Here is a 19,331-nt window from a genome sequence, read left to right as displayed (position 1 = left end):
TTGACTTTTTAAAACTTTGTTCATGTATAAACTGAATAAAAATAAAATTATTTCTTAAAAAAACTGACCTCAAGAATTACGTTGAGGGCTTTCCTGGTGGCGCAATGGTTGAGAGTCCACCTGCCGATGCAGGGGACGTGGGTTCGTGCCCCGGTTCGGGAGGATCCCGCATGCCGCGGAGTGGCTGGGCCCCATGAGCCATGGCTGCTGGGCCTGCGCGTCCGGAGCCTGTGCTCCACAACGGGAGAGGCCACAACACTGAGAGGCCCACATACCGCAAAAAAAAAAAAAAAAAAAAAAAGAATTACGTTGAGCTATTATAGTGTCCTGCAAAGCCAACGTCATGGTTTCAAACACTAGTGAACATAGAATCTCTGATGTGCTTATTTAAATTGCAGAGTCCCAAACCCCTACCAAAAGGATCTGAATCCTTAGGTCTGGGGTAAGCCCTAGAATCTGCATTTTAAACTTGCATCCCAGGTGATTCTGATGCAGGTAGTCCAAAGTCCACACTTTGAGAAGCACTGACAAAAACTGACAAGAGTGAACAAGTGGACAGGGAGACGGCATCCTCCTAGTGGGAAGGCTGCCAGAACGGAGTTTCCACCCATGCCAGCTCCCTGCCCTTACTCTCGAGTTGCCCGTTTGTGCATGGTGAAATTTTGAAAAAGCTCAGTTTTCTTGTGAATATATTCCGACACATATTTATCCTCCTTCCCCATCTACCACTTTCTCTGCCTCAAAGGTCCTGAACTCACAACCGTGGATGTCTGTTCACTGCACTGGGACCCACTCTAACAGGGACTCTCATTTGAGGTCAAGCTACCTACCCTCTGGGTCCCTCTCACAGATTAGAGTCCCTAAATGGCCAGTCAAGGTCTTTGGGGGGATGGGGCAGGGACATCAGGAGAATGAAGGCTTCATTAACCTCAGACAATGGCCCGGAACAGAATCCTCCTATGCATTCAGGAGCCTGTATAGGATTAGTGTATACAGCATGTTTCGAAGGCCCCATGCTATATCCCATTGGCCGCCAGTGTTAAAGGCATGAATGCCTTTTGCTGAGGCAGGGTAAGCCTCTCTGTAACTATATTTTCCCTTTTTAAAGAAAGAATCCCAGCAAGGCTGATGGAAGTAGCCTGAAGGTCTGCAGGTCTTGTGGCCTGTCCTGGGGCTGTCCCTGGCTCTCTCGCTCCCCTTGCCAGCTCCCTGTCTGACTGGCATGGTGTTGCCCCTTGACCGTGGGCTCAGGGGCCTCCAGCCAAAGCTGCTGACTCTGACCACGGCCTTTCTCTGGGCTGTGTTCATTTGCATTGCGCTGCTGAGAGTGGAGGAGCTATATAGGCTCCGGCCCATTCACGGGAGGATTAGGCCTTGGACTGAGGGCGCAGCAGGAGAGAGGCCACAGTGAAGTCCCAGCTCCACTCCCTGAGTGGTCACCATGCCCTACCTGCTGCCAGGATTCTTCTGTGACCGTGTGATCCGGGAGAGGAACAGGAGAAACGGAGAAGGCACCGCCACACGGCCCCTCAAGTATGAGGGGCAGGATTTTGTTGTTCTCAGACAACGGTGCCTGGCTCAGAAGTGCCTCTTTGAAGACCGTGTGTTCCCAGCAGGTGTTCAGTCCCTGGGCTCCCATGAGCTGAGCCAGAAAACCAAGATGAAGGCCATCATGTGGAAAAGGCCAAAGGTAGGGATAGGAGGGACGGGGCTTCAGGAGACAGCTCTTGGGGATGGGAGGTCAAGTGGTCCAGAGCCTGAGGCCACAGATCCCGGATCTGAGCAAGTGGCTTATCAACATTCTCCTACCCATTTGCCCCCAAAATACTTTCCTGCTTCCTCCTGAAACTGGAGCTGTTATTTTCTATTCCTGAACTAGAGATTATTTAATACTTTATAGATCCCTGAGACAGTAAATATTTTTAAGAGAGCTAATGCACTGACTTAAATTCGTAGTAAAACAGTAAGGAATAATTGATGTTTCTTCTCGAGAGCAGGTATTCTGGGGGTGGGAAAGTGGAGTGGTGAAGAGGACTAGGGCTCACAGTTTCAAGGAGAGTTCCCTGGAAGCTGGTGAACAGTTATGACATAGGAGGCTGCAGGAGGCTAGAGATCTGTCTTCTTAACTTCTTGCCTAAGGCTGGTTCATTAGTGATGTGTCACTTCTGTGTAAACAAAAAGGTCCATGCTGACCAGACACACTCCCTACAGGGAGAAGCAGTTTGCTCAAAGATACCTTACTGCCTGGCAATTGAGGAGTCCATTTGTTTCAACTGTATTCAGCTACTCTGTGCTTCTCAAAGTGTGGTCTTTGGACTGCCTGCATCAGAATCACCTTGGGATGCCAGTTTAAAATGCAGATTCCTAGGACTCATCCCAGACAGAACTGTATTTCTATATTAACTATCTGTATTTATAATAAGCAAAACATGAGTTCATACTAACTTATACCAAAGTATTTCTCTTTGTGTGTGTATGTGTTATTGTAAATGAAGTTTGTTTTTGTTTTTATCAAATTCCATTTGTTCATTGCTGGTATATAGGAAAGCGACTGACTTTTATATACTAACCTTCTATCCTGCAACTGTGCTTGCTTATTAGTTCCAGAAAGGTTTTTTTTTTTCTTTTTGGCATTTGTTTGGGATTTTCTACATAGACAATTATGTCATCTGTGAATAAAGAGCTTATTTCTTCCTTTCCAGTCTTTATAAATTTTATTTCCTTTTCTTGTTTTATTTCATTAGCTAGGACTTTCAGTATGATGTCGAATAAAAGTGGTAAGAGGAGACATTTTGACTTGTTTCTGACCTTAAGGGGAAAGCATCTAATTTCTTAACATTAAATATGAAGATAACTGCAGTTCGTTTAAAACTTTTTAAAAGTAAATTTTCTTTACCAACTTGAGGATGTTCCCCTCTATTCCTAGGAGTTTTTATCATGAATGGGTATTGAATTTTGTTAAATGCTTTTTCTGCATCAACTGATATATGATCATGTGATTTTTCTTCTTAGCCTGTTGTGATGGATGTCATTGATTGATTTTCAAATGTTGAACCAGTCTTGCATACCTGGAATAAATCCCAGGTAAATTATATACTTGTATATACTTGTAGTATATAATTTTGTTTATACGTTGTTGTTTTTGAGTTACTAATTTTTTTTTTTGAGGATTTGGTTTCTATTTTCATAAGAGATACTGGTCTGTAGTTTTCCTTGGCAATGTCTTTTTCTGGTTTGGGTATTAGGGTAATACTGGCCTCATAGGATGAGTTAGGAAGTGATCCCTCTGCTTCGATTTTTCTGGAAGATATTGTAGAGAATTTGTATCATTTCTTCCTTGAATGTTTCATAGAATTCACCAATAAATCATCTGGATCTGGTGCTTTTTTTTTTGGAGGGTTATTAATCATTGAATAAATTTCTTCAATAGGTATAGCCATATTCAGATGGTCTGTTTGTCCTTGTGTGAGTTTTGTGTCTTTTACAAAATTAGTCTATTTTATCTAAAGTTATCAAATCTGTGGGCTTAGAGGTATCTGCAGTATTTCTTTATTATCCTTTTAATGTCCCTGGGATCAGTAGTGGTGATCTCTCCATTTCTGCTGTTGGTAATTGGTGTCTTCTCTCTTTTTTCCTTGGTGAGCATGGCTGCAGGTTTATTAATTTTATTGACCTTTTCAAGGAACCAGTTTTTGGCTTTATTGATTCTCTCTTGTTTTGCTATTTTCAATTTCATTGATTCTGCTCTTTTATTATTTCTGTTTTTCTGCTTGCTTTGAGCTTAAATTTTTTTTCTTTCTCTGGTGTCCTGAGGTAGAATATTGGTATTGATATCAGATCTTTCTTCTTTTCTAATATATGCACTTAATGTTATAGATTTCCCTCTAAGCACTGGTTTCACTGCATTCCTCAAATTTTGATGATATATTTTCATTTTTATTTAGTTCAAAGCAATTTTTAACTTCTCTTGAAACTTCTTCTTTGACTTGTGTGTTATTTAGAAGTGTGTTGTTTAATTTCCAAATAATTTGGGATTTTCCAGTTGTCTTATTTTTATTGCTTTCTAGTTTCACTCCACTGTAGTCTGAAAACATACTTTGCATATATTCTATTCTTTTAAATTTGTCGAGGTGTGTTTTATAGCCCAGAATGTGGTCTATCTTAGTGACTCTTCCATGTGATATTGAGAGCAGGATGTGTATTCTGCTATTGTTGGGTGGAGTAGTCTATAAATGTTAATTAGATTAAGTTGATTGCTAGTGCCATTCAGGTCAACTATATCCTTATTGATTTTCTACCTGCTGAAGTTCATGAACAAGGGGTGTTAAAGTCTCCAACTATAATACTAGATTTGTCTATTTTTCCTTTCAGATGTATCACTTTTTGCCTCATGTCTTTTGACACTCTATTGTTAGGTGCATCCACATTTAGGATTGTATGTTTTCTTGGACAAAGGACTCCTTTATCATTATGTAATGCATCTCTTTATCTCTGATAATTTTCCTTGTAATGAAGTCTGCTTTGTCTGAAATTTATACAACTATTCCAGCTTTCTTTCTTTCTTTTTTTAAATTTATTTATCTATTTATTTTTTTCGGCTGAGTTGGGTCTTTTGTTGCTGCATGCGGGCTTTCTCTAGTTGCGGCGAGCGGGGGCTACTCTTCATTGCGGTGCGCAGGCTTCTCATTGTGGTGGCTCTCTTGTTGCAAAGCACGGGCTCTAGGCACGTGGGCTTCAGTAGTTGTGGCACGTGGGCTCAGTAGTTGTGGCTCGTGGGCTCTAGAGCGCAGGCTCAGTAGTTGTGGCGCACGGGCTTAGTTGCTCCGTGGCATGTGGGATCTTCCCAGAGCAGCGCTCGAACCCATGTCCCCTGCGTTGGCAGGGCGGATTCTTAACCACTGCGCCACTAGGGAAGCCCTCCAGCTTTCTTCTGATGAGCATTAGCATGGTGTATCCTTCTCTAGCTATCCGAGTCTTTACATTTAAAGTGATTTTCTTGTAGATAACATATCGTTGGGTCTTTTAAAAAAATCTATTCTCACAATCTCTACCTTTTTTTTTTTTTTTGGTGGTACGCGGGCCTCTCACTGTTGTGGCCTCTCCCGTTGCGGAGCACAGGCTCCGGACGCGCAGGCCCAGCAGCCATGGCTCATGGGCCTAGCCGCTCAGCAGCATGTGGGATCTACCTGGACCAGGGCACGAACCCACATCCCCTGCATCGGCAGGCAGACTCTCAACCACTGCGCCACCAGGGAAGCCCACAATCTCTATCTTTCAACTGATGTATTTAGGCCATTCACATTTAAGTGATTATAATATAGTTGGATTAATATCTACTATGTTTATAACTGTTTTCTATTTGTTGCAATTTTTGTTTCTCTCCTCTCCCCTTTCCTGCATTCTCTGGTTTTAATTGAGTATTCTATATGATTCCATTTATCTCTTAAGTATATCAATTATACTTTTTAAAAAATGTTAATGGTTATGCTAAAGTTTCCAATATACACTTACAACTAATCTGATTTCACCTTCAAATAACATATACCACTGTATATGTAGTCTAGTACCTTATAACAGAAAATTCCCAATTCCTCCCTTCCTTCCCATGACATTACTGTCATGCATTTCACTTATCCATATGATATAATTACTCAACACGTTGTTGTGATTATTACTTTAAATAATCTTTAGATTAAAAATAAGAAAACTAAAAGTTTTATTTTACCTTCATTTATTCCTTCTCTGATGTGCTTCCTTTCTTTATGTAGTCCAGGTTTCTGATCTATATAATTTTCCTTCTCCTTGAAGAGCTTATTTAAACATTTCTTGCAAGCCAAGTCTGCTGGAAATGAATTCCCTGTGGGTTATTATTTTAAACATTTATTTTATTTATTTATTTGGTTGTGCCGGGTCTTAGTTGCGGTAGATGTGCTCCTTTAATTGCAGCATGTGTGCTCCTTAGTTGCAGCCAGCAGGCTCCTTAGTTACAACTCGCTGGCTCCTTAGTTGTGGCATGCGCACTCAGTTGTGGCATGCATGTGGGATCTAGTTCCCTGACCAGGGATCGAACTGGGGCCCCCTGCATTGGGAGCATGGAGTCTTCACCACTGCACCACCAGGGAAGTCCCTTCCCTGTGGTTTTATTTGTCTGAGAAAGCCTCTAGTCTCCTTCAGTTTTGAAAGATAAATTCTCTGCATATCGAATGCTAGGTTGGTGGGTTTTTCTTTCATCAATTTAAATATTTCTTGCTTGCATGGTTTCTGAAGAGCAGTCTACTATAATTCTTGTCTTTTTTCCTCTAGAGCAAAGGTATTTTTCTCCCTCTTGGCTTCTTTGAAGATCTTTTCTTTATCTTTGGTTATCTGCAGTTTGAATATGACATGCCTAAGTGTAGTTATGTTTTATTTTGCTGGCATTTATGCTACTTGATGTTCTTTGTGCTTCTTGGATCTGTGATTTGGTATCTGTCATTAATTTTGGAAAGTTCTTGGACATTATTACTTCAAATATTTCTTCTGCTCTGTTCTTTCCCTCCAGTATTCCAATTATGCATATGCTGAACCTTTTGAATTGTCCCACAGTTCTTGGATGTTCTGCTCTGTTTTGTTGTTGTTGTTTTTGCTGTTATATTTTTCTCTTTGCATTTCATTTTAGGAAATTCCTATTGTCTCATCTTCAATTTCACTGATTTTTTTTCTTGTCCATGTCTAATCTACTGATGAGCCCATCAAATACATGTTATACTGTCTTTTATTTCTATCATTTCCTTTTGATTCTTTCTTAGAGTTTCCATCTCTCTGCTTATATTGCACATCTTTTCTTAAATGTTATGTACTTTTTCCATTAGACTTTTTGACATACTAATCATAGTTATTTTAAATTCCCTGACTGATAATTCCAACATCTATGTCATATCGGAATCTAGTTCTGATGCTTGCTCTTCAGATTGCATTTGCCTGCTTTTGGCATCTCTTGTAATTTTTTACTGAAAGCCAGACACATTGCTTTGGGTAATAAGAACTGAGATACATTAGCCTTTGGTATAAGGATTTATGTTAAGCTGGCTAGAAGTTGTGATGTGTTTGTTTCCTCCAGCTGCAGGAGTCAGAAGCTTCAAATTCCTTTAATATCCTGGTTTTGTCTCCTCTCTTGACTTTGGGCTTTCCTAAATACTTATCAGAGTTTACATCTTGCAGCTCTTTCAGCTGTAAGTCACTGTTATTTCACTGGAGCTCTGTTGATGTGGTGGTATGATCAGGGAGGGGAAGTGTTCTATAATCTAATGATTAAAGTTCTTTCTTTTAATGAGACTGTCTCTCTGGGCTATGACCTTCATACACGTTTCTCCATTGGTATAGCTTTTACCCCTTCTTAGGTGAGAAAGCCTGGAGGTGGCTGGAGTGGGAGTAATACACTTCCCCCAACATAGGTAAGACTGGAAAAGTCTTTTCCCCTGTAGGGGGGATCTTTCTTGGATCTTCACCATGAGAACTTGGAATTTTTGGAGGTAAAAACCATGAAAGCGTTGGGGGTTTCTCCCAAAACTGTGGCCTCCAGAAGTTTCTCACTTTTGTGCTAGTCCACACTCAGCTTCCTGAAATTCATCAAAGTAACCATTTAAGTGTTCCTCCCAGTTTGTGGCTGAGGCAGCTTCTGTTCCAGATAAACAGATCTTGGCTATAACTCTCTGGTTTCACTTGTGTCCATATCTCAGGGTGGTAGGTTGCCCTGCAACCTCAGTTCTCTGATGGATCCAAGCAAAGTCACTGGTTTTCAGGTGTTTGGCTTTTTCTTGTGGTAAGGATGGGAGGGATGACTTCCAAGCTTTTTACAGGTTGGAGCTGAAACCAGAAGTCCCCTACATATATCTATATTAGCCCACCCTTTTAAATGTATGCTTTTGTTTTTCTTATAATGCACATTATATGTTAGGATAACACACACACATAATTTAAAACTAATAAGAATATGTACAGTTGCATGTTCAGAATATTTTAATGATGGAGGTATACAATAAAAAAAAATGTTTGCAAACCACAGCACTCAAAAACTGAGGAAATGGTCATCTGTTGCTAATTGCTGGGAATCCATCACTGACAGATCCAGTCTCCATGCTAAATTATAGCCAAACAAGTGACCGGAAGTCTTAGGTCCCTAAGTTAAAGTGACAGAGCCAGGACAATTTACCCTTTGTTCATATTAACCAACAAAAACAGATCTCACATACTCCAGGAAAGTAGGTGGTGGGAAGGGGTATCTAGGTAAATCTAGCTGTTCTATGAATTAACCCTCAACAAGTTTGGTAACTGACCCTCACCAAACAGACATCTCTCACGAGGACAAACAACTGAGGGTCCCTAGGCTGGGGGTTTCCTGGAGGGTGGGCAGGGACGATTTCCTATTTTTATTATATCCTTAAATCCCCCAGCCCTGTGCATACTTGGAAGCTCAATTAATGTTTGGTGAATTTAGCTGAGGTAGTATTGAAGGTAAATGTAGTATATTGGGGAATCTCTACTACTGCAAAAAATGTAACTCCATTCAAATACCTGGACCTCTAAGCAGATGGAAGAGAAGGCAGTGCAGTTGCTACCGCCTTTCCAAGTAGTCAGCCCTGGAATTGGCGGCAGGTGAGGAGATGAGGTGTGCTTCTGTACCTATAGACCCAAGGAGAGAAATCTATCCTTGTGACAGCTAAAAAATGTAGCTATAATTCTAGTATTTGAGTTACTCTATAATATATTCCTTATAAGAGGGCATGACATTCAGTAGTCAAGTGTCCCAGCTGGCAAGTAACAGAGGCCCAACACAAACTAACTTAAACCGAAAAAAAGCTCTATAACTTGAATGTTCAAAAGTGATGATCAGGTTTAGACACACTGAATCCAGGCCTCAAACAATGTCATCAAGACACAATCCCTAATATCATCTATTTGTCTATCTACCTGTCTATCTATTTATCACCTTCGACCTCTCCACCCACTCCCCCATCTGCTTCCTCTGAGTTATCTTTATTCTCAAGTGGGCTAACTTCACAAAGGGGCAAAAATGGCCACCAGCAGCTTCAGGCTGACACTCCACCAGCTTAGTAACTCCCAGAGGAGAATGTATTTCTTGCTCAATAGTTACAACGAAAGTCTTGGCCCATATCTCATTGGCCCAGATTTGGTCATGTGCCCATCCCTGAACCAGTCACTCTCACTCTAATTGCCCTTAATAGCCATCTGGATCTGGGTGAAGAAGGAAGCCCACCAGAACAACATGGGCTGACAGTGGTGCTGCTCCCCAGTTGAAAATTGAGGTGTAATGCCAGGAGAAAGTGGTATGTATTTTAAGGAGGCAAAACACTGGGGAGACAAAAATAACATATGTTGACTATACCTTAATTGGTTTCTTTGTTAAGAGGAAAGACTCTTATTTGGAATGATGAGAGTTTTATATTTTATTAGTGGGAAATGGTTTTTAAAGACCACATTCCAGATGTTGATGTTTTCTTTACTGCTAGATTTTTACTGCTTCTAGTTTTTTTGTTTCTTTTGTTTTAGTGCAGAGAGATAGAAAATTTTTTCTAGGGAGACAAAAATAAATCATGAGTTATATATCTAATTCAACTTTAACATTGCAGGATTGTTACTTAAGTCATTCAGTTTTATCATTTTACATATTTTCTTTTACACTAAAAATATCCTGGTTCCTAATGACATTAATGTACATTCTTATTTACCTTATCCTACATGTCAAAGTTTTGAAGTAATAACCATGTTATTTTTCTTTATTATGGTTCACATTTCTTTATGGTTTTGGTTTTTGACCTTAGGCTATATCCCAAAAGGAATAAACAACCAAAATTTTATATTTTAAGTCACTTGAAAGAATTCATTTTATGTGTGTGGCCATGCCATCAATTTGATAAGCAGTTTGGTTCCTTTGCTTCAATTTGCTCTCAGCTTTTAAAGATTGCTTTTTAAAATTGTATTTAATTTTGGCTTTTAATTCTATAAAATTTACATGATTCCTAAGTCAAAACTATTTTCAAACAGTTATATTCAGAGTTTTACTTCCATCCCTATATTCACCCCCTTAATCCTTCCCTCTCCTATAGGTAACCTTTTTAAAAATTATTGTTTTGGGTTTATCCTTCCATTGATTAAGAACTTCAGGCGGGATGTGTGTGTGGTGTGGTCTAAGCATGACTGACTTTCCATCTAGTAGGAGAGAGAGATTCCTGAGTGCAGGGAGCTTCAACTCATGTGAGTATACCAGCTTGTTGTGATGGGGGAGACAGAAGGAGAGGGCTGTGTCACTGGGATAAGCTTCTCGAAGCTGTGAAGAACGGTGTTAAAACAAAAACACAGAATCTACAATTATTTCAAAAGTTAAAAAACAAAGCATGGGGACTTGCCTGGTGGCGCAGTGGTTAAGAATCCGCCTACCAATGCAGCAGACATGGGTTTGAGCCCTGGTCCAGGAAGATCCCACACGCTGCAGAGCAACTAAGCCCGTGCGCCACAACTACTGAAGCCCGCGCGCCCTAGAGCCCACGCACCATGACTACTGAGCCTACGCACGCAACCACTGAAGGCTGCATGCTGCAACTACTGAAGCCCGTGCACCTAGAGCCCATGCTCTGCAACAAGAGAAGCCACTGCAATGAGAAGCCTGCGCACCACAGTGAAGAGTAGACCCCGCTTGTTGCAACTAGAGAAAGCCCGCGCACAGCAACGAAGACCCAACGCAGCCAAAGAATAAAAAATAATAAAAAAATTTTAAAAAAACAAAAAAACCCCAAAGCATGACACATCCAAACAAAAACAAGAGCACCCTCTGTTGGTCTCTGTTGGAATACACATAATTGGTAGTGCCTGGATTTGAAAACTGCTCAGGCCAGGGGTGTCCTATTGGGTTACCTTGAATAAAGAACGCACCCTCCAGAAAAAAAAAAGAACGCACCCGCCAACAGATGGGGAGGCCTCTGAGGCCCACACCAAATTTACCCTCGGCTCTCCCCAGCTTTCAAGTCCTGTGGCCCTTGGGACATATGCTGATACTAAATATCTATGTTACCATGTCTTGGGGAAAAAGATATTTACTTTCCTTCCTGTACCTCTTTTCCCTGGCAGAGAAAAAAAAAAAAAAAGCAAGAGCCATGTTTTCTATTGTCCCTCCAAAGCTGTGACAGTAATGACACTGCCCTAACTCTCAAGGTGCATCTTTACTCAGACAGTATATCAGTGTGAGGGAGCAGTGTGGAACAATGGGAAAAGAAGCCATGTATCTGGCTTCTCTCACTTACTAGCTGTGTGTCCTTGGGCAGGTTTCTTAACCTCTCTGGGCCTTGGTGTCCTCATCTGAAAAACAAGAATGATAGTATCCAATTCATGGGCTGTTTTTGGAGGTTTAAATGGGTGGTGTGTGTAAAACTCTTGATATGTGATGCCAGTACTACGTATGGACCTCAGTAAATAATAGCTACTGCTACTATTATTATTTCCTTTTTGTTTCACAGGAAATTTGTGAGAATCCCCGATTTATCATTGGTGGAGCCAACAGAACTGACATCTGTCAAGGAGATCTAGGTAGGAAAGTCCCTCGGGTCATATCTAGCCAAACAATCAAGGGGTGATTAAAAGGTGTGATCCTTTCACAGTAAATAAAGGGACAATAACCTGTTTTTGCTTTTAATGAACTGGGGGGAGGAGGTTTTGATAACATTACCTTATACTCATTTATCAACGCGCTGGTGATTGCTTCATTTAATTTCTGTCCTTCCCACCTTTCTCACTAGTTCTTTGCCTTGTGTCACAGGAGGTGTGCCTCATTCCACAGCCTCCTCTCCAGAGTCTCCAGGACACTCACACACCCCACTCAGCGAGACAAAAGCCCTGCTTTTAGCTGTACCCACCTTCCTTAGAAGTCAGCTCTGAAACTGTCCATGTACCACGCGTGTCCCTTGAGCACATGGAATCTATATGCTCACAAAATGTGCTTTTGTAACTCGAACTCTTGTTGAAATTGCCCCAGAATAGCTTCATATTAAAGGAGTCTTTCAACAAAGACGACATTTGCCATGTGGATGAGCGTCCAATTTTCTGTCTGGTTGGTTAGCTTGTCTGCTTCACCAGTCTTTCCTCTGTCTCAGCCTCTTGTTCGGGAAGTATTATCTTTGGTGTGGACTGTGGGAAAGCTCTGTGAAATAAAGTTGGAGAGACATCGACAAACACAGTTTAAAACTTGTGGGAAAAGGGCACTCAAGACCAAATGAATTTGGCTAATCTGGCCCCAGAAGGAGAGGCTGAAGAAGTTTTGGATATCTGAGTTCCTGCACTCGAGGGAAGACTGCCTGCAGAGCCCTGGGCAAGCTAATAATCTGGGCCTGTTTCAGAGGAGAGGCTGGCTGCCTGGGGGGGTCTGGGGGGGGCCAATGGTGGGAGGAGGGCTGTGGCAGCTCTCAGCCTCCCCTCTGCAGTCTCAAAGATGCTGTCATATCCCACAGAGCACAACGAAGGCCTTGTATATAGTCTGTGCTCTGTTAGTGATCCAGGCCTGCCCCTTGGGCATTCACACACGCATACACACACATACACAGGGCAAAGTGCCACCTCCAACTACTAGCCAGCTTTCCTTACAATACAAATGGGCTGCACTGATGGCTCTCAGATGCTCAGTCTCTGCCAAGGTCCGAAGGGGAAATGGACTCACACTGCAAAGTTACAGGGCAGGCAGATTTCCTGTGGGTGTTGGAAAGAATGACACAGTTATGACCCCTACTGCCCCATCTCCACTGAGGTCCAAATGGAGGTCTGAGCTTATGTTGCAGACAGAGAAATTGCCTACAGTTTTCAGGAAAGCCAGTCACAAGGGAGTAAGTTACCCTGTTGATCACATGGTCCAGAGACTGCTGTCACACTCCTTCCCTGGGTTGACACCTCTGTAAGGTCAGATCTGGAAGTGGGACAGTGAATGCCAAGTGAACGCCCTTCTCCAGAGAAGTAGAGAAGCCGATGGGGATGGAGTCTCCGTCTTCCCTGGAGGTGTGGGCCCTCCCGTGACCTGTGCCGCGTGTTTGCCTGCAGGGGACTGCTGGTTTCTCGCAGCCATCGCTTGCCTGACCCTGAACAAGCGACTGCTTTTCCGGGTCATACCCCATGATCAGAGTTTCACCGAAAACTACGCGGGGATCTTTCACTTCCAGGTGAGGTCAAGGGAGTGTAGTTAAGAGGGCCAGCTGCTGTCTACTCACCACTGGTCTCCCTGCCTTCACTTCCCAGTGGCTCCAGGAAAGGTTCCCACCCACCCTCGGGGCCATGGATGTGGGCAGTGATCCCCTTCAGGCCTCAAGCCTGTGAGGAAGCAGTTGTTTATCTCTTCCGACCCTCAAACCCCTACACCTTCCGCTAGGCCCCAGAAAGGTTGGAGGATATCCTGTTTGCTGACCTGTGGGTCTATTTTTTCCTCTCCAGCTGGCTGGCTTCTGTGTTATTACTGGCAGCCCTTCTCAAGTAAATCCCTAAGATACTAGCACTGGGAATCCAGAGGGCCCTTTAGGTTGTAAAGGAAATCCCACCCACAGCTGCAGCTCCTTTTTACTTGTGTCCCTGAAACACAGATCTATACCAAGACTATCATGCACCCTTTCCAGCCTCTGGAAGAAAAGTCTGGTTAATCTGGGAACCAGGCTTCTGCTTCGGCCCCGCAATGAGTCTTTTGGTTCCAGAATCAATTCAGCCATTGGAAACTTTCTGGATCCAAATTGTCCTGGCAAAGAGCCAAACCCTGTGCTGGCCCAGAACTGAGATGAGCTTCGTATGTGGGCATCTAGCAGATATTGGGGTTCTGAGGCATCAATCTGTCTCCAGCCCTTAAGGCTCCAAATGTCCTGGGCTGACCCAGATCATCAGTTGATCTCCTATCCCAGGACTGAAGACTTCAGAAAGGGTCTTCTCTGCACGTTCAGGATCAGTGTCCTGCTGCCGTCCCAGCTCAGGCAAGGCAGCTGGGCCCTGAATTTTGTTTCTTCAAAATCAAGCGACTCACCTCCCTCAAATATTTAAAAGGTCTGATATCTAAAGGATCATAAACACAAAGACCAGACAGATTTTTGCCCTCTTGTCCATAAGGGAGAAAATGTCATTAGAAGGAAATTAAACTACATTTGGATTTCTTGGGTCAAAACTGATTTGTTCAAAAAAGAACATCATCCAGAATTGAGAATATTGGACAGTGTTCCTGCTTTAGCCAGAGTATATTCTGGGTCACTTTCCTTTTCCACGTCAATCCTTCTTCTTCAGCAGCAATTTCTACCTTATTTGTCATCAAGAAATACAGAAATCATACATCATCTTCACCTAGACCAGTGGTTCTCAACCCTGACTGCATATCAGGATCAGTTGAGATGCCTAAAAATACTGATACCTAAGCCACACCCCAGACTTACAGAGCAGGAAAAGGAAAATCTCAAGCCCTCAGGTATGTAGGGAGCGCCGACCATCCCCCATACCGAGCTGGACTGGGTGGAAGACAGGGTGGTTTGTAAACCACTTCTTGCCCTCAAGGAGCTCCCAGTCCAGTTAGAGAAAGAGTCACACACTCCAAACCCAAGGTGCTTGGTATTAAGGAATGTGGGGTAGGGACACATTTCCCAATGGTAATCTGAGGATGTGACTCTGTGCTTGACGCTTCTGTGCAGTTCTGGCGCTATGGAGACTGGGTGGACGTGGTTATTGATGACTGCCTGCCGACTTACAACAATGAACTGGTTTTCACCAAATCCAACCACCACAATGAGTTCTGGAGCGCTCTGCTGGAGAAGGCTTATGCTAAGTAAGCAGCACTTTAGACTGAGAGGCAGGGCTAGAGGCGAGGAGGTGGACTGCAAAATCCAGCCCGTGTGTGTGTGTGTGTGTGTGTGTGTGTGTGTGTGTGTGTGTGTGTGTGTGTGTGTGTGTGTGTGTGTGTGTGTGTGTCTTCAACTGTGATACAAAGTCAGAGAAGATCTGTGTGTGTGTGTGTGTGTGTGTGTCTTCAACTGTGACACAAAGTCAGAGAAGATCTGGTCCAGGCAGCGGTGATTCTAAGTAAAACCACTAAGAGTAGAAATAAGACGTGTGTAGGAAATCTTTAGCTTTAGCTTCTCATAGTGAGCTCTTTAATCCTGCCTTCTTGGTGGCATTGCGAATCCTAGATGAGCGCATTGTATCTTTGGAGCTCAGATCCCAGAGTCTGGCTTGGCTCCACCTCATGAGCTTGCAATATATTAATAAAGCCATGTTGTCTCTAAACTTAGAAGCCCCACCCCAGCTACTAATGGCTTTAACAGAGCCCTACCTCAGGTTCAGGGTATAGTGGAAAGCATCAGGAAGTGGGAATAGTGGGTTCCATCCCAGTGTTTCTCCTCTCTGTGGCCTTAGCTGGTCACTTAGCCTCTAGAGCTCAGTTTCTCCATTGTGAAGAAAGGGAATCATAGTACCTATTCCAACAGCTTACAGGCTTGTTGGTGAACTGGATGAGACAACATCACAGGACCAAAGAGTAAAGTTCTGGTGGTAGGGGTACCTGGGTCATGTTTCCTAGAACCCTGTGACCCCAGATTGGTCTTCATCCTCTCTCTAAGGCTCCATGGTTCATATGAAGCCCTGAAAGGTGGGAACACTACAGAGGCCATGGAGGACTTCACAGGAGGAGTAACAGAGTTTTTTGAAATCAAGGATGCTCCCAGAGACATGTACAAGATCATGAAGAAAGCCATCGAGAGGGGCTCCCTCATGGGTTGCTCCATTGATGTAAGTCTAGGGTGTGGGATGCAGGGCAGGAAGCTGCCAACTATTGGGAAGCCTTACCCAGTGACTAGCAGCAGAGGGCTTTCCTCTGGGACAGGGTGAATCTACTGTTTTAGGAAGGTGGAACTGGTTCTCAACTTTGAAAATTGGGAATTTCTCAAGGGAGAAGAGTTTGTGGAGATTTTCAATGAAGATATTCAGCAACGACATTCTAAGCCCTGGAATTTAGGTGGAAATAGGTCCAGAGGCCTATGTCAGTGTAGGCCTCTGTGGTCAGTGTTTCTCAGTCCCAGCATGCCACTATTAAGCTGGCCACAGACTTGGCTTAGGGACCTGAGCCCACCAGTTCCCTAAGAAAGCCTCCCGGTCATTGAGCTTTGATTGTATCTCTCACTTGGGATACGGGCTTTGTGTTGTAATCTGGGAGAAACTCAGCCTGTGCAACAAAGTGGTGTGAACTGAGACCAGAGCCAAGACTAAGGGAATGGCAGACTGGCCAGGAGACACACCTTTCCTGGGGGCTGCTCAATGTATCATAAATAGTCTTGGCGATTTCCACTGCTGAAGAAGAGCCCCAAGCTAAATTCCTGTTCCTTCCTCTCCTAGTACACCCAGTAGCTGGGGAAGCTTGGGAAGATAAGCCAGCATAAAGCACCCATGGATGAACATTTTCTTTCTGCATCACTGTTCTCCGTCTTTTCTGCATTCATGCTCTACTTACCTCTACTCTTTTCTTTTGTCTGTCCCCTCCCTTCTTTCTCTCTCCTTCCCTTTCTGTCACCCTCCTTTGTTTGCTTTCTCTCCCGCCCCTTCCCCTGCCCTCCCCGTCGGGCCTCAGGATGGCACAAACATGACCTATGGAACCTCTCCTTCTGGTCTGAACATGAGGGACTTGATTGAGCGGATGGTGAGGAATATGAATAACTCGCATCTCAGGGATTCAGACCTCATCCCTGAGGGATTCTCAGATGACAGACCGACCCGGGTGTGTACGCCTCTGACTGTCAGGGCTGACCATCCCTCCCACCTGCATGACCCAGCCCTGTTGTATGTGGTGTCAGACCTTCCTCAGCAGCCAGCACCTCACACACAGGCTCCTCCCGAGGCCTTCCAAGGTTCTGGGTTGGAATAACTTGCCCTCTCCAAGGTTCCTGAGGAAGGTGCGGGAGGCAGCTTTTGGAGGGAATCTCTGTGGGAGGTCCTTCAAACTCCATGGTCCAGGCAGTTTCTCTGATAACGAATTAACAGACAGAAATACAAGAGAGACTTCATTCATTTTAAAGTACTTCTCTCCTTCTAATTTGTTCATTTATGTATGCAACACATATTTATTGAGCTCCTACTAGGCACTGGGTAGTCTTCTAGCAAACACAGAAAATTCTCTCCCCTTTGTTTAGGATTCTAGTGAACAAGCAGTCTCCCCCCAACACCCCCGCCCCAGAGCTTATATTCTAGTACTTTTAGAAGTAATATGTGCCATGGAGTAAAGCAGAAGAAAAATTAAGCTATTATTTTCCCCATCTAAGGATAATAACGTTTGGTATACGTCCTTCTAGTATTTTTCTATGCATACTATGAATCTAAATTTTTATTTTAAAATAGCTGTCATACTGTATGTACCTCTTTGCAGCATGCTTTTTTCAGTTAGCTTTATATTCCTAATGTGGCAATGAGAATTATATTCTTTTTTTTTTTTTTTTTTTTTTTTTTTTGCGGTACGTGGTTCTCTCACTGTTGTGGCCTCTCCCGTTGCGGAGCACAGCCTCCGGACGCGCAGGCTCAGCGGCCATGGCTCACGGGCCCAGCCGCTCCGCGGCATGTGGGATCCTCCCGGACCGGGGCACGAACCCGCGTCCCCTGCATCGGCAGGCAGGCTCTCAACCCCTGCGCCACCAGGGAAGCCCAAGAATTATATTCTTAATGTGTCTCCTCTAACATTTTTTTTAGTGGCTGCACAATATTCCACCATGCAAATAAGTTATCATTTATCTACCTAATACCTTATTATTGGGAATTTAGATTGTTTTCTTTTTCTGTTCTTGGCTATTATGTTTAAATGTTACGACGAACATCCTATAAGATACATCTTTGTGTCTGTCCATGATGATTTCCTTAGGACAGATGGCCAGCAGTGCAATAGCTAGGTATGCATAAGGAATGCCACAAGAGTCATTTCAAGTGGCTCCCTCCCCCCCCTCCCCTGCCCCCACCACCTAGAACTGAGAGATGCACGCATCTCCTGCCCCCCTCCCTCTCTATTCAGCATGGTCTGGGTCCTATAAAGACTGGAATCTGGAAGAGGCTGAGACGCAAAAAGCCCTGGCCCTCCACACACCCCTCACCTTGAAAAGGCCTCCAGGCTGCTCCTCTTAAAGCTGTTATGCTATCAGGCAAAGTGAAGCCACAGAGATCCGTCTAGGGCTCCCTGGGCTTTGGTGATCCTACCCCTCTGCCGAGGATCTCCTGTGGCTGCAAATCTCAAATGGAAGAGCTACCCCTGCTCCCTGAGGCACGGTCATGTCTCAGCAGGACTCTCCTCTGGCCTCCTCAGAATTCTCTCCCTGGGCGCTTTTGATTTCTTGAGCGTGTTCTGGGGTGGGGGTGTGTGGAGGAAGTGAGGGGATGTGAGGATAAAGGGTTAGACCTACATGTTTCGTCTTTTTCCAATCCCTTTCTCTTCCAGGAATAGTCAACCCTGGGTGGGCTCAGGGGAAGGGGAGCCCAATCCAGGGCAGCCTCCATCTGCCCCGACTTCCTCCTCTGCAGGACCCCAAGGGATCGAGAAAGGAGGGCCAGGCACGCTCTCACCCACCTCGTGCCCCAGCTCCATGTCGCTCTCCGACGGTCTGGGGAAACCACTTGTCTGGGCTGCATTTTCTTGGCTCTCTGAAAGGGCTAGTGAGGGCCTTCTCATGGCTGGGAGGCACACTTCCAGGGTGCGGAGGAGTCCTCGTCCTCGCAGAACCCAGGACATGAACCAGTGTGAACTTTGTCTCAGGCAGCAACCCCTGACAGGTTGTCTGGTTTTCACTCCACAGACGATTGTTCCAGTTCAGTACGAGACAAGAATGGCCTGCGGGCTGGTCAAAGGCCACGCCTACTCAGTCACTGGGCTGGAGGAGGTGAGCCTGGCGGGACTCGGCGGGACGGGACTTGAGGGGCTACTTGGGTGAACCTCCCGAAGTCAGGACTTGGCTTTCTGTGTCCCTTCACATCTGTAGAATTTGCCTCCAATCAGGCACTCAGGCCGAGCGCCTGGGGTTGGGGGAGACCACTGGGACTGGCAGGTGGATCTTGCCACAAGATGGTGCTCAGTTTATGTTTGTTTTTAGTGCTAAAGATAGCAATTGCCCCAACATTTCCAAAGAACAAATAGAAAGCACTTTGGTGTTATGAAGTTGATATCATGGGCTCTTGTGTTCCTTGTTTTCCATGGTCAGTTCCAAGGTTTTGCTCCCCCTGGGATGTCTGGCCTTCACTGGGTCACGTCACAGACAGGAACCTTGTCAGGCCCCTTGTGCACAACTGGGTGAGTGGTGCCCTGTTCACAGAGA

The 19,331-nt window shown here is 44.2% G+C and overlaps 1 protein-coding gene and 1 long non-coding RNA gene across 8 annotated transcripts in view; one reads left to right on the top strand and one right to left on the bottom strand.

The window, feature by feature from the left end:
• Positions 1-19,331, top strand: part of CAPN3 (calpain 3) — a 48,143-nt gene that overhangs the window by 12,493 nt on the left and 16,319 nt on the right. For 2 of the 7 annotated variants that reach the window (XM_060294431.1, XM_030843030.2), the window contains exons 2-7: positions 11,508-11,577; positions 13,075-13,193; positions 14,688-14,821; positions 15,612-15,780; positions 16,616-16,762; positions 18,816-18,899. In XM_060294431.1, coding sequence (XP_060150414.1) covers positions 11,508-11,577; positions 13,075-13,193; positions 14,688-14,821; positions 15,612-15,780; positions 16,616-16,762; positions 18,816-18,899 — 723 coding nt within the window. Of the gene's footprint in view, positions 1-1,441; positions 1,691-11,507; positions 11,578-13,074; positions 13,194-14,687; positions 14,822-15,611; positions 15,781-16,615; positions 16,763-18,815; positions 18,900-19,331 lie in introns of those variants that run through there. The other 5 variants (XM_060294434.1, XM_060294436.1, XM_030843029.2 and 2 more) reach the window with 3 other exon arrangements.
• Positions 11,266-16,969, bottom strand: LOC115845270 (uncharacterized). Its single transcript, XR_009563017.1, has 3 exons — positions 16,841-16,969; positions 11,904-12,187; positions 11,266-11,349 (listed from the first exon to the last, which is right to left on the bottom strand). It is a non-coding gene; the product is annotated as an uncharacterized lncRNA (long non-coding RNA).

Source organism: Globicephala melas, chromosome 2 (assembly GCF_963455315.2).
Source record: "Globicephala melas chromosome 2, mGloMel1.2, whole genome shotgun sequence".
NCBI classification, from domain to species: domain Eukaryota; kingdom Metazoa; phylum Chordata; class Mammalia; order Artiodactyla; family Delphinidae; genus Globicephala; species Globicephala melas.
The sequence above is the reverse complement of the archived record's forward strand: the minus strand, read 5'-3'. Positions and strand labels throughout refer to the sequence as shown.